The sequence below is a fragment of the Triturus cristatus genome, chromosome 2_1, assembly GCF_964204655.1.
Source record: "Triturus cristatus chromosome 2_1, aTriCri1.1, whole genome shotgun sequence".
Lineage (NCBI taxonomy): Eukaryota > Metazoa > Chordata > Amphibia > Caudata > Salamandridae > Triturus > Triturus cristatus.
The window spans coordinates 807,165,009-807,180,733 of NC_140581.1; the positions used below are offsets into that span (position 1 = coordinate 807,165,009).

At 42.4% G+C, this 15,725-nt stretch overlaps 1 protein-coding gene across 2 annotated transcripts in view; it reads left to right on the plus strand.

The window, feature by feature from the left end:
- Positions 1-405: 405 nt before the first annotated feature.
- CNTNAP4 (contactin associated protein family member 4) overlaps positions 406-15,725 on the plus strand; it is a 1,754,782-nt gene continuing 1,739,462 nt past the window's right edge. For both annotated transcript variants that reach the window (XM_085632834.1, XM_085632836.1), the window contains exon 1: positions 406-720. In XM_085632834.1, the coding sequence (XP_085488960.1) occupies positions 636-720 (85 nt within the window). In that variant the 5' untranslated portion in view covers positions 406-635. The remainder of the gene's footprint in view (positions 721-15,725) is intronic.

Below are 15,725 nucleotides of genomic sequence, written 5' to 3' on the forward strand. Positions count from 1 at the left end.
AAACTGTGCGTTTTTAAAAATGTTATTGCATAGTGCCTCACTTATCCCACTCAGATATGTTTTAATACATTTTGGGAGGAAGTTCTAGTAACATGTATGCATTGTTGTATACACCGGCTGATATGCTGTGCCACATATTTAAAGGCATTGGTGATGTTGCATGATTGGTTAAATTACCTTCGTGTTCACACTCCAAGCTTCGCTGTGTTGGGTGCTTCGTGAAGCAGCGCGCCCGTGGGTGCCTAAAGACGCACGTCTATCTCCTTCTGTGCACTCAGCACAGTCAGAGCTCCACGCAGGTTCACGTGTTCCACCTGTTACCGCTAGGGGCGCCCAGGGCAAGGCGTGGACGTGCAGCCGCGGTAAGCAGCTGAGCAGGGCACCAGGCTCACACTTAAGCTCTGAGTGATGCTCTCAAATTGGAGGGGAGCTTCTCGCCGCTGCATCTGGAGGGATTGGCGTTGTTAGGGAGACGAGCTAATTCGGAGGTGTGTTTGCACGTGTGCGAGGAGGACGGGTGAGACTAGTCGAGGTGTTTGACTGCTGGAAGTACTGCCAGAGCTGGAAAGAAGGGATCGACGAGGGCAGCTCATCCCGCACTCTGTCACTTTGGGAAAGGCTCCCCGGACGTGGACATGGATCCGGCCGCGCACACCTTCTGGGGGCTTCTTGTGCTGCTCGCTGCCCATGGCTGGAGCGCAGGGGTGGCAGGGAACACGTGTAAGTACCCGGACAAAACTTCCGCTCCGTTTCAGTCTGCGCTGGAGATGACGCTGCTGTCCCTAATGTAAGGAGCGCGCCTGCGAGGTGGTAGGATTAGAAACGCGCACCTGCTGAATTTGGTCCAGATATGTGATTTCCCGCCATTAAAAATGCATCTCTCTGCACGGCAGCTTCCAGGCTGCCAGGTTCAGATAATGTGCATTATGAAAGTTAATGACTGCACGCCGCCGGCTGACAGTCTCGGGCCAGAGGGCTTCCTGTAAGAGAGCAGTAACTCTTGCTTCGTTCGTCAGCGGCACAGCGCCGGACAGGGCGGTGGATTACTCAGAAGAGAACACCCCTGCGTTGGGTTAGTTTGTAAGATTTTGGTCGCTTTTATGCTGGAATTGGAGCTCAGGCACTCGCTGTGACTGAAGGAAGCCGGCTCTGGCATGAGTGACTCACGGCACTGCAGTGTACCGGCAGAGGTGTCACACGGAGCACAGAGGCAGGCTGTCATATTGGTGCCACTGTTTTGTGTGTGTGATTTTTTTTAGAAATAATTTAAACGGTGTAAAATTATAAGGAATGAAGCGTTGTACCCTGTGTACGCATAATGGGGATGGGTGTTCCGAGACAAACTGCCCAAATAAAATTAATACCGTGAATTGAACTTCTAGCATGCCATCTCTCTGTATTTATTGACTTCATACATAGTATTGGCACTATTACATGGATTCCTAGCCTTTCAAAAGTATTCTCGCGGGCCTTATTGACAGTGCCGATGCATACATATTATTATCTATATCAATCGAGATATTGATTTCTAATAGTGTAGGCGTGGCCGCGGCGTGTATAGACAAGTTGTGTGTGCAAAGGGTACTGTTTAAATGTATGGGGGTGGCAGGGGCGTGGCTTTCTTGCATGGAAAACTCAATAGTTGCATTCCAGGTACGAGATTTGATTGTTCCACATTCATCAAATACCGCACGAAGCCCAGTCAGCAAAGAGCAAACGTTTGAAGGTGCCCGACGTGTCTTTCTGCAGTGTTGAGTCAAGGCGCTAGGTTCTACCAGGGGTGCGAACATGCGCCTACCGTTAAATGCAGCACTGAACCGCTGCACAGCCACCACGACCCTTCACACACTGGCTCCTCACGGAAGCCCTGAAGAGAGCGGGGTGACTCAGTGCTTCTCCGAATGGGATAACACCGGGCCCTCCCTGCCTGAGATGACACCGGGCCCTCCCTCCCTGAGATGACACGGGGCCCCCCTCCCTGCGATGACGCCGGCCCTCCCTCAGACTGCTGCTGTTCAGAGGCACAGCGCCTGAGGATCACATCGGACTAGAGCTGATGTGAGAGTGAGTTGCAGGCGGACACGCGCTGATAACTAGCGATGCTAACACTCCTCGAAACCACCAGAGGTGGCTTTGAAACTGGAAACAAGGACCAACACGTCTCTCGGTTTCGCACGGGGGAGACATGACCGAATGACAAAAATGGGTTCTAATTGTCAGTTTATCAAACCAATACTTCTGCAAGAGGCATTAATTACACGACAGATTACAGAAATATTTGCATGTTTAGGGAAAAAGTGAAAGTGTAGAGGTTTCGCACTGTCAATATTCTCAAAAATGACGCATTCGAGCCGGGAAAGCGTTCTCCTATAGGGCAAGGGACTAAATCAGTTTTGAAAAGAGAATTAATTTAATCAAATGCGACAATGAGTATCCACAGAGTGATAATTGTATCAAAAAGAAATTAGAGGAAAGACTAGTATTCAAATAACCTTGCGATGTTTACGCGCACCGAAAGCATACGGCATCAAGTACAAACGTCATACCGCATCATAGTAAATACCGCATAATGTACGGAAAGCAACTTAACATCATTTCAGGTAACATAGCATGTCGTTGTGCAAATATAAACATGCTTTACACTTAAATCACGCTATGCTGCTAACCTAACCGAATCATGACGTAACATAACATAAATAACATAGTTTATGTAACTGCATTTGCATGGCAGCTTTATAAATTTCTCCATGACGCACCATAAAAGCCCTTGCATAACATAACAGAGCGTAACCCAATGTAACGTCATTTGCATATATGCACCTGCATTTGTATAGTAGATATACAGGTCTACCAATAACATAACAATACAAAATATGAATCAATCTATCTATCTATCTATCTATCTATCTATCTATCTATCTATCTATCTATCTATCTATCTATCTATCTATCTATCTATCTATCTATCTATCTATCTATCTATCTATCTATCTATCTATCTATCTATCTATCTATCTATCTATCTATCTATCTATCTATCTATCTATCTACACACATACAAGAGTATGTGTTTTAGCGTTAGAAGTGTAAACATAACATAGCGAAATGTAAAGGACATTCAATTTCAGGTTTAGTATACACCACTGCACAGTGTAGTGTATTCACACATCATAAAATAGTTGTCAAAGCAAACAGGATTCTGTTATTGAGCCTAGATTAGTAGAAATAACCTTACCATGTTCGAAAAATTATCTCTTTTAATAATGTCGCACGTTTATGCCAACATCAGGCGTTTCCCCCATTTGCAGAAAGGGGGCATTAGTTGCGGACTCGTGCTGTTTTACGAGATGGAGACTTCAATTCACATATCTGCTCCCATACAGTATCTAACCTCCGTGAGTATACCCGTTAACTACTGTGAGTAGTTGTCAGTTGCGCGGGGTAGTGAAGGGGGGAGTTCAGCGCTCGCTCAGTCACACTGAGTTCAGAGCCCCTAGAAGCGGAGTAACTTCACCCAGGTCTTCAGTTTGTTAGCAATGGGCTGTGCCCATCCCATCTCTATAGGAATCTTCCATTGGTACATGATGCTCACACTCGCGTTTTATTTGTGTCATGTTCCACGTGTGACGCCCCCCGCTGCACGTGCAGCAGTGCAAGAGGATGTACAACGAACACTCAGCAGGGACTGCACTTTCTGTGCCAGCCCCTTGACGCAGAGGACAGTCCAGTGCCCATTTTGAATCTGAGGCGCCGATAGCCCCCTCTTTAGATAGGCAGCAGGGCTGAATTATTAAAGCCCATCTGGGGAGAGCAATGATCTACCGCACCGAGGCCAACTGTACTTAAGAATGGCTGAGGCCTGGCGGATCAATATCCACGAGACACATCACGCCACCCCCCGGTCCCCAGCTGAGCATCTCTGCCAAGAAGGAGCTATCCTGTGCCTCTCTGTGCCCTCCTATGAGATCACAGCATCCACTCACTGTAATGCCTCAGATCAATCAGCGTGTCGGCGTGCATTATGTAACGCTCTGCCGTCACGGCGTCACCCAGCACAATGCACAGCGAAGGCAGAAAGGAGATAGCAGGCTGGCACCAGCCCAAGTCTGGAATGCAAACTGCAAGTTTCCACCTCCTTGGCTCGGTGTCTCTGAACACATGGCTGCATCTGGAGCATAAACAAAGGGGGAATTTACATACGCCTTTGAAATGCTGCAGAAGATGCTGTCTCAAGTAGAATATGTCAGCCCGTCAAAGGGAAGCAGTTTACTTTTCTGTGGGTGAATTAGTGAATGAGCAAAACTATTAAGACGATGGCAGGAGTTTTGCAAACAGCACTGTGGCAGACACAAGCCCTCGCAGGTCCTTCCTTGCTGATACGGGGGGAGACGTGCCGGAGGCAGTGGTTTAGGGTTGGAGAAAGGAACATATGTGCAGTGTAATACTACAAGTATTCTCAATTCTCATTGGAGGCCTTTGCTGCTCACCGTGCTGACCCATATCGTCATAGCAAGACATAGCGCACAGAGGCCATGTCGAGAGCTACACCGAACCCTCAACAAAACTGCAGTGGGCCTCAAGCCCTGTCTAGCAAACTCTTCTAGCATGGAAGTGTTCTCTGTCACACACCTCAGACCTCCAGATGGGTCAGCTGAGGTTGAGTATAGTGCACCATCACAGTGGGCAATAATCGAGATTTCGCAATACAATTCTAATGTCTTATGTCACGTGGGGTGCTGCGAAGTTCATTCAATAGATGACTATTTATCTGTGTGATCAGCAGCATTTTCCACATTTCTGGGTGATTCAACACAGAAAATCTATATTTATACATTTTAGGGCAGATTGGAAAAACTCCAGATCACTGGTCAGTGAGGGTGCAACGGAAAGCCCTGGGGGACATAAGGCGTTGGTGAAAGGCAAATTCTTGATGTCTCAGACATTCATTTAGAAGCAGAACAAAAGTGCAAGTTTGTCATAGGGAGACACAAAGGAAGAATGTTTTATTTTCAAGGTGGTTTCTGTAGAAAACCTTCAATAATTAATGTTTGGCGATCGTGCTAACAGCAGAATGCACAATATGTAAACAAAAATAACATATAACATAATGGCCAATACTCAATTTAGGACTCTGATCCATGCTTTCAGTTTAACTTTATGGCCTCGTTTTATATGCTGTGTATTTGTGGAAAGACGGATGAAAATCAATGCAATACAGAGAAAGGACAATGTAAGCTTTGGAACCAATAGGAGATGATGGTTAAGCTGTAATGTATGCAGATTCTTTTCAGTTGTATAAACTGCATGAGTGCAGCTGTCTTGTCCACCAAACCCCTAGTAAACGCTTTTGCGTCTCCGATTCCGATTAGCTCAAGACTGTGGTGGGACTGGGGTAAGAAATAGACCCGGGTGCGAAACAAAATTCGGCCCCCGTTAGTAAATCAGATAGCTAAAACAATGTGGTCCACACTTGCAAATTGGGGAAGTTTTGAAGTTGTAAAGGCACGCTGTATAGGTATTTTGCAAGGTAGGGAAGACTTCAATCATTTGTGCTTGATACTGCCAATGTTAGTAGTAATATCAGAGAAATCAATAGTAAAAACAGGTCCACGGGGCATGACCACAGAGTAGGCCCCTTAGACCCAAAGCACGGTCTCATATGCCCCCCCCTTCTTCAATCTCTCCATTGGCTGCGATTGAAAGAAAGGATCAGATTCAAATCCCTTGCTGTTTTTCTCAGGGCGCTTCATGGAAAGGGAGCAAGCCATTTTAGCATACGAGTTAACCGCTGCACTCCAGCTCGATCTTTAAGATCTTCTTCCTCGGACCTTGTCTGTACCCCCAAAGTACGGCTGGCCCAGATGGCAGACAGGTCTTTTGGTTTTCTGGGTGCACAGACATGGAACAGACTCCCTGCTACAATGAGAGCCATCTCAGAACTTACAATTTTTAAGAAACACCTGAAAACGTGGATTTTTAAAACTTAGCTGCATATCTAGATCCCTGCCATTAGTCTTCTGTCAGCACCGGGACACTCTTTTTGAGTAGCTGTCGCACTATAACAAATACTTTTCATTCATTCATTTTAAGGAGAGGGCACAAACACTTTGCACTGGTTAGCAATGGTAACGTGCACGGAGTCCTAAAGCCAACAAAAATGAATTCAGCAAAAAGTGGAGAAGGAAGGCAGATAGTTTGGAGATGACCCTGCAGAATGGGCCATTACCAACAAGCACCGAAAAGCAAATGCATCATTTGTGGTTATCTGGTCAGGCTAGACTGAGCCAAAGTCAAAAGTTCAGGCTGACTGTGATAGAGTGTGGTGTGGATACAGGGGCCAGGTTCATCCATTTGTAAAGTTTGCCTTCTAGCTTAGTCCTGTTTCACACAAGAAGTTCTCGTTGACAAGTTGATTGGACCACAGGCTCAGTCTGGAGAGATGCTTGTCGACAGTGGGCAGCTGAAGCCCTAGGGCTTGGTTGAAAGTTTGCGTTAGCAGGGGGCCACTGGGCGGCCGCTGTTGGTGCGAAGAGCTGGTCGACAATCAGAACTTCACTTTAGTGGGAAACGCGGAGCTGTTGTTGATGCAAAGAGCTCCATCTGGGAAGGCCGGCAGTCGGATGCGGTTTCCACATTGACCTTGGTGAAGTTCGTTTCTGAGGAGACGGGGGCTGTTTTTTTTTCGGCACAAAGAGGTTAAACTTCTGTTTTTTCACCTTGAGTGCAGTTCTAAAGTTTTAAAGTTGGAGGAGTACACTTTAACACCAGTCAAGGGTTCAGAACCTGGAGGGCATCTTTTAGGGGTTAAGACTCACTCTAGCAGAGGCCAGCTGAAGGGTCCAGGCAGGTCCAGTTGATGCTGGTCAGCCCTACAGTTGCAGGCAGGTCTTCTGAAAGCTTTTCGTGTAGTCGTAGTTCAAGCAGGAGTTCAGCACACTGACCTATGGAGTCACTTCTGGGGTTGTGGGATCAAGGCAAGCAGGTCCAGTCTTCCTTCAGGCTTCAGACAGAAGTGCAGTACTTTTTCTGGGTCTCCGCAGATCCAGGTGTGTCTCATGAGAGGTTCTGAAGTTGCCACTTTTATGCCCAGTGCCAGCCTGTGAGTGGGGGCATCCCCTTTGTCTAACCCTAACGAGTCTCTTAAAAAGTTCAAACACTCCACTAATAACAAATACTGGTCTTGTCAAAAAAATAATAGTGATGTATTTCATATGTTCTTCAAATGTCCAATTGTGTATGCCAAGTCAATTCAAGTCAAAGTAACTTTATTCGGTTTCGAAAAGAGAACCATAAAAGTGCACAAAATCAGCAATACAATTTATATTAATCATGACCTATTTTGTGCATGCCTTTTGGTTACAGGTTTGGGGAAAGATATCCAACATTTGCTCAATAACTCTACCGTTTCATAACATGTTTATATTCCGAGGAAGTTCATCACATATATCTAAAATAATGGTTGGAAAGCTTGTTGAGCTACTCTTAGCAATTGCAAAACAGATTATCACATCTCACTGGAAGGACACTACTAAAATGTCATATACCGGATGGTGGAATATGATATGCTACAATCACAGACTCAACAGAGCCAATTCTACTTCCACACATCTGATGATCACACGGGGCCGGCTATGGCAGCCGTTTATGTCCTTCTTATGTAGACTCTTTGTTGTTGTTCAGCTTCAATCATTAATTACGAACCTCCATAAGGCATTGATAGTTCAACTAGCTATATTTTACCTTTTATATCACATAGTATGATTATATTGTTTACACTTGCACGTATATACATTAATGAGGATCCTTTCCCCTCTCTATCTCCTTTCCTTCTTTTCCTCTTTCTTCTTTCTCATCTTTTCCTTCCATCTCTCCCCAAAACGAAAACTTTCATAAAAATGCAATTTTGTTTTCTAGTGTTTTTTTAGTGCATTATGTTTACACATCTTCCTTGTATTTTATAGGTGTTCTAATACACCTCTATGAATTGCTGTTATTCATGTTATTTGGTTTCTTATTCAAACTTCATACAAAGATTTTGATGAGGGATTATGCTTCACAAATGAGGATGTGAAATACTGCTGAAGTTAAATAGCTTGGCCATTCTCGATATTTCAATGGTGTGTAGATTCAGCTATTATGAAAATGTTCAGTAATGGGTACCTAAGATTTATATACAATAAATTATCTGAAGTTTAGACATATTTACCTGAAAAATAAAATTCTGACCCTAGCACTGATGAAGATATGGCCATTGTCGAGAGGAAGACATCTATTTATTTATTTATTTATTTATTTAATTTTTTATCCATTTCTGAGTTTGATAATCTCCTGCTTATGACTGTTCAGTTACTCGGAATGCATAAAAAGGAATTTAAAAGTGATCTGCCAGAGCAGAAAAGCAATGGAGGAAGAGAAACGTATAAACAGGTAGAGTAGGTGCATATAGTTGAGGGTCTGTGATCAATGCCCATAGTGGCTGTTAGGTCTATTAGAAAGCGAGCCTAAAATGCTCTGTTTTCAGGAATTTCCTGAGGTACATATGATTGGTACAGATTTAGACAACTGGATAAGGGCATTCCGTAGCCTTGGAATTTGTACTCCCTGGGATATACACTCATGTTTCATCCACTTGATCAAACATTGAGGATTCAAGTTGACATCTTATGAGCAGAGGTTTCTAGCTGGGATGTACATGGAGCTAATTTCTGTAGGTATACTGGGCCTTTTCCCCAGAAAGCCTAATGAATGGTGCAGAGAACATTGAATATTTTGGTGGACAGCTTTCAGAACATTCATTGTGTGGACTTGGCTACGGAGGTTAAGGCATATTCTAGCTGCCGGCTTTTGTAGTTTTTGTAACATCATAATAAATGTTTTACAAAGGCTGGTTTAAATGATGTTACATTAGTCCGGGTGAGCCCTGAAGAGGGCTCTGATCAGCTATAGCAGAGATGGTCGCGAGTATTGGGGGATTTTTCAGATAGTTAGTGATTGGTTCATAACTGTAGTTTACCCCACAAGTCAAAGGGTTCAAAGGGTATCCTTCTTTTCACGTTTTAAGTGGTTTAAGGAAGGGGTCTCATGAACCTTAGGGCAGGCGAAAGGCAGTGATACACACTTACTATCTCCCATTACAATGATTTCTGTCTTGGCTCCATTCATGCATCAGTAGCTCTCTTTCATCCAGCTAAGATGTGGTCCAGGTAAGAGGTGATGATTGTAGTGCTGTGAATTGCAATTCACCATTTTGGATCGAAGGCTGTATTTGGTACTGCTTGAGGAACTGTTTAAGGTGTAATAATAAACACTGAAGAAGAGGCAGAATAGGGATCAACCTTGGGGGACGCTGCAGACTGTCAGTCCTGTGGACGATTTCAGCTGTTCTAATTCTGATTTTTTTATTTGGGTTTGATGAGAAAAACGTAGAAAAGGATAGAGGTGCGTCTCGCATATGAATCCATTTTCCAGCTTATCAATTTGTAAAGCGTGTTTAATAAAGACATAGGCCACAGAAGGGCTGACAATTATTTGGACTGTTTCTTTTTTTTCACCATCTATTTCAAGAAGTTATGGCACCTATGGCCGTCTCAGTGCACGTCGATGGAAATAATTCAGAGCAGGCAGTGAATAGTTTCCTTGACAAGCCATTACCTTTATTTAATTGCAAAGCTTGGTGGATCCCTTCTTGCCAATTAAATGCTCTGCTTTTGAATTGGGGTAGATTCTGGGTGGTGAAAGAATTCTTGCCAGTGGCAAAATAGAATAAAAGAATAGATGTGTGTCATTTAAAGTTTCACTGTAATTAGGAACATTCATAATTGACCTTCCCTCTCTTCAGTCTTTCAAGGAAAAAGCTCTTACAGACAATTTTTATTCATCACGAACCGCTTACGAAAAAGGGCGCGTTGGAATGCTTACTGGCCATTGCTCTCTTGATGTGTTAATCGCTTTAGATTATTTTCTTAAGAGATTAATGACGATAGCTATATTTTAATTAACTGAAAACGGTGAATACTGTTTGTCTTAATGTATTATGCATTTATTTTATGTGTTTTACCATGGTTGATATTGCCCTGTATGCACAGTTTGACTGCAATAAACTGCATTTATCTGTAATTATATTTATATTAGATGCTCAACTTAAATTTAACCAATGCGCCCAAAAAATCATTAGACCAGCTATAATACATGGTATTCTGTAATCCCAGTATAAATGTGAGTCTCTGATTTCTTTATATTCGACGACTGGTGACGCACCCAATCGCCGGTTTTAAAGAAAAGACATCAGAACTACTATAGGCTATTGCAGTAGAGTTCTGATGTCACAATGCCTGATGCCAGAGCCAGCAGCCAATGTGAAAGGCAGGTTAGATCACAGAGCATAATTGTAGTAGCTGTTTAAAGCAACAAAAACAGAAAATTTCATTTCTTTCTTTTGCTCTAATTTAATAGCTTACAATGACAAGCTGAGAGAATCTGTTTATTTTTTGCACTCCTTACATACAGAAAAGCTAGAATCTTCCTCTGTTTCTACATATTCCAAGCAATTGCAGCTTTTTTTTTAAAACTAAGTTTTAGAAACTGCTTCTCATCTCTGCTATAAATACCTAACATGTTTTTGATGACTTTAATTTTGCCCTAGAGGTTTTATTTTTTTCTTCATGTTTGCAAACATGCTCTCTATTTCATATGAAAGAGCTATGCACCAAGGTTTTAAGTGGTTTGTGGGAAAAGTGATGGCATGACCATGAATTACATGGAATAAACTACCCCGTGGTGTACATGATAAAGATATTGCAGTCGCCTTGGAGTTCCATTACCACAGCCTTTTGCCTCGTTCATCTATATGGTTATGGAACGCCTCAGTGACTTGTGATATCCTTATAATATACAGCAGGGGGTACTTTAGTCCTTGTACAATCCATAATATGGTGTCTTTTCTGGCACAGACACAGTAAATCAGATCTTAGCTGGACTCAATTTGATCAAATTTGTCTACTTAATAGCAATTCATGCAGAACCAACATTAAAACCCAGAGAATAAAAGATGCATCTCCACCACCTTAATTCCAAAAGATTGACATTGGCTTTGCAGAGAGGTTAAAGCCAATTTAACATCACCAGATAAAAACTCACAGTGATTTGTCTTTCTTCTGCTCTATTTTAATAGCTTACTATGACAAGCAAAGAGAATACGTTTATTTTTTTCACTCCTTAGATAGAAAAAAGCTAGAATCTTTCTGCATGTTTCTACACATTCCAAGCTACTGAAGCTTTATTTTTTTAAACTGACTTTCTAGAAATTGCTTCTAATCTATGTTTGCCACAAATATCTAACAGGATCTTGATGTGTTTAACTTTTCATACATTGAGTTTGTGGAGAGGTTAAAGCCAATTTAACATAACTAGCATAACATTCACAGTGATGAACAGTCCTAATTTAACTATTTAGCAAACATACTGCAAAGTCAAAGGGAATCAAAGAATTGGACCAGAAAAATTATAACAATACTAGATTTAAAAATTCTGAATCTATAACCACCCTTGTCTGATTCAACCACTCTTCAGTTTATCAGATTTCTTTTCCAGTATCTCCACAAACTCAGTTCTGTCTGGTGGTCTCTGAAAGCAACCCAACCCCTTCTTATCCACCAAAACCTTGAATTAGTTGACTCTTTTCTCTGTGTCATCAAGACCTCCTTGCTCAGCTCTGCCAATACCCTTTGGGTAAACAAAATATGATGCACACAATGTACCCCTTCTCTAATTAATGAATGGCTTTACAACCTTGAGGCATTTTTTTGGGAATATTGGTGCAGAGCAGCGCAGCAAGTTATCTTGCCGTGCTGCCCTGCATCACAGGGAAAGGTCAGGAATGCACTGCATTTATCCAACATGGTGCATTCCTGTCCTTTCCCCCTGCGCTGGTGCCATTTCTGTAGGAAGGGTTGTTTTTGTGCAGGAAGAGGCACCTTCTAGCACAAGCACCATCCATAGAGGGGGTTTCCTCTTTCTATGTGTGCTTCAGAATGTAGCATGCTTAGAAATATGAAAAAAACTAGGAGAAATAAAGATATTTCTCCTTGTTACCCCTTACCGGGGAAGCTCATCATTTTGATACATTCCCACGTTTACCAGGTTTAGTAAATCTGGGATGGCATCAAAAACCATGGGGTTTGCATGGAAACATCCACCGCAATGCCAAAGGAACCTCTCCCTTGAGCAGAGTAATGCAATACAGCGATTTATGCTGAGTTGTATTACCATGTATTTTTAAAGCCATTCAAAGCCACATAGAGTGGCTTTGCGTGGCTTATTAAATATTACTTAGAGGTTTGTGTTGTGCATGTACCATGTTGCATGGTGCAAGCATGACACAAAGCCCTCATAAATATCCCCCTTAGTTTTCAATTGAAGGTTGCCAATTGTAAGAGCTCTACTTAAAACTGGTGTTAGAAAGTGTGTGTCTAGTTGGAAGAGGTTTGCACCCTGTCTAAGTAGGGACCACAATCCTAGTCACTGTAAGTCAGATGCACACCTTAAATTAACCGGTGCTTGCCCTCTGGTAGCTTGGCACAGAGCAGTCCGGCATAACTTAAGAGGCAGCGTGTAAAGTACTTGTGCACACTTTAATTACAATAAAATAGCAAAAAAGCACAAAAGACTCTTCACCAGTTTAGAAAAATAGAGAATATTTATGTGAATAAAACAAGACCTAAATGACAATAATACAGTAAGTAGAAGCCAAGATATGAATTTTGAAAGATTAGATGCAAAAACATGGCTTAGAAGTCACTAGTCTTCAAAAGGTTACTTGAATTCGAGAGAGACCGGTACAAGTCCAAATTTTGGCTGACCGCCATGGGGGGCAGGCCATCTGCAGAGCCCACGCAGGGTCTGTTGATCAAGTACCTTATTTATAGTAAAGCGTCAATGTCCAGAGCACGATGCATCGGTCTTTTCCATGCAGTCGAGTCGATGCATTGGTGTTGAGCCTCACAGATGGTGTCAAAGGATTGGCGCTGTGTCGTGGTCGAGCCTCATAGATGGTGTCAAAAAGAATAGTGCTGCATTGTCATTGAACCTCACGGTCGGGACCTGTGTCATCATCGAATCAGCACTGCGTTTGAAGACACTGGTTCGGTTCCTATCGGTGCAAAGGGGTCACTGCATCGATTTTTTCATGAAACAGCTATAGACCTCAATACTGAGGACCAGGACTGGATGAGGCACCACAGGTAAGGTTAGGACTCACAGATTACAGAGCCCAGCAGCCCCAGCAGAGTTGCAAGAAGTATTTTGTGTCTCTGACACTCCAGAAAGTGGGAGACAAGGCAGCAATACCTTTCAGGACCAACACAGCAATGCAGGTAGCAAAGTGGCAGTCCCTCCTACAGCTCTGCAGCTCTTCTTCAGGGCAGAATGTGATTGGCTGCAGCAAAGTTCTGATTTGGTTGTGTCAGGGGTCAAGTACTTGTATTAAAATGTGCCTTTGAAGTGGGGGAGACATCAAAGAGGTCTTTCAAGATCCCATGGTCCCTGCCTTTCCTCCCCTGGCTCCATACTCTCTAGAAGAGGGTATGCAGCTCTTTGTGTGGGGACAGGCACATACCTATTCAGGTGCAATTGTCAGCTCCTCCCTTCCAGTCTACCTCAGGTAGGCCCATCAACTTGGTGATGGGCCATCAGTATGCACGTCACACCCCAGCTCCCTTTGTGTGACTGTCTAGAGGAAGTGCACAAACCACAGCTGTCACCCAGCTCAGAAATGTATTCAGAGACAGACAGAGGCACAACATGGTTAAAGTAAGAAAAGGCCACATTTCTAAAAGTGTCATTTTCAGACTTACAATTTAAAATCCAACTTTACCATAAGCTGTGATGTTATATTGTGAGTCTGGAGACACCAAACTCCAAATCTCCATCGTTTACCAATTGGAGATTACACTTAAAAGATGTTTTAAGGCAGTCCCAATGTTAACCTATGGAAGAGATAGGCCTTGACATAGTGAAAAAATGAGTTTAGCTGTTTTTCACTACAAGAACATGTAAAACTCAAAAATGCATGTCCTACTGTTTAACTACACTTTACCTGCCCATAGGATTGCCTGGGGCCTAACTTAGAGATGACTTGTATGTAATAAAAGAGAAGGTTTGTGAATGGCAAGTAGGTTAAGGTGGCAGGTTTAAATGGCAGTTTAAAACTGCACACACAGGCTCTGCAGTGGCAGGACTGAGCCATGGTTAAAGGCCTACTGAGTGGGTGGTACAATCAGTGCTGCAGGCCCACTAGCAGCATTTGATTTAGAGGACCTGGTCACATATAGTGCACTTTACTAGGGACTTATAAGTAAATTAAATATGGCAATTGTGCATAAGTCAATGTTACCATGTTTAAAGTAAAGGGCATATGCACTTTAGCACTGGTTAGCAGTGGTAACTTGGCCAGAATCTTAAAGCCAGCAAAAATGAAGTCAGCAAAACAGATGGTCAGAAGGCAAAAAGTCAGGGAAAACCACCACTCCAAGGATGCCTGGACTAACACCAAGGAGGAAATGTTGTAGGTTTTAATCCTCCAAGATGCATTTCCATGCTCATTCTACAGCGATCTGATGCATGGAAGCCTAGGAAGAACTCTAGTAAGTGATAAAATAAAAACATTATTACAAACAACCAGCATTCGTTTTGATGAGGCAGCATTGTTAAGAGGCTTGTCACTACTTCTTTGAAATTGAGGTTATTTACCAAATTGTATCCCAGCATCCAAACAGAAATCTTGCTGCATTAAATGAATCTTTTTTTATTACCATTAATCAAGGAAGAAGAAATTTATATTACAAACAAAGCCTCCTCTTCCTGTTTATTTTTACCGTCTTTTACTGTCATATTAAACACTTGACCTTACCTTTAAACACATGATTATACCCCTCCTTTCATGTTACAATAGAGACAACATATTTGTAAATATCTGAGATTCATCTTATAACACGTACCTTTATGTGTTAGTTTTAACCTCAGTTTTAACAACAGAGAATGTGTTTTTAATGTGAATAGCATATTTATTGTAGTTCAACTTAAACCATCCTTTGCTAACATTTTATGTCTGTATGAAACTTTTCACGTTACCAAATTGTGGCGCCATTATTCATCCAGTTGTTAAAATCTTAAACTTAATTTGAATGGGTATTATTTTAAAGAAACATTTACAGTACCGTAAGCAGCATGCCATACACAATAAAATCAGAAATAAAACGTCGTTTTATCATCTTTGGGTAATTTCAAGATTTTTTTTTAACAGATTTCACTCTTCAGGGTTACTTGGTACTGAATAGCTGAAGTTTATTTTTACCCAGTTCAATGGCAGTTCAATGGCATTTGTTTTCTCAACCTGAACGAGATTAACGTTTAAGTGGACCGTGACCATGAGATCAAACACCTATTCCTGCAGTGGATGCCATAGTCGACTGAGCCACCAGACCCATCTAATTTATATAATTTCTTATTCGAAAATAACTATAGGGAATCTGGGGGAGAAATACATGACTACAGCCTTGCTGTGAGAAGCCACTGATTGTAAACACGGCCCACATAGAAATTCCATTATCAGTGGTAAGGGCAACCTTTGGTCACATTTAGTGGAGTGGCCTGAGCAGTAAGGCAGACTTCAGAGAAAATGTGTGAAGGTGTACAAACAACAATACAATAATAAATAAGGGCCGTGTTAT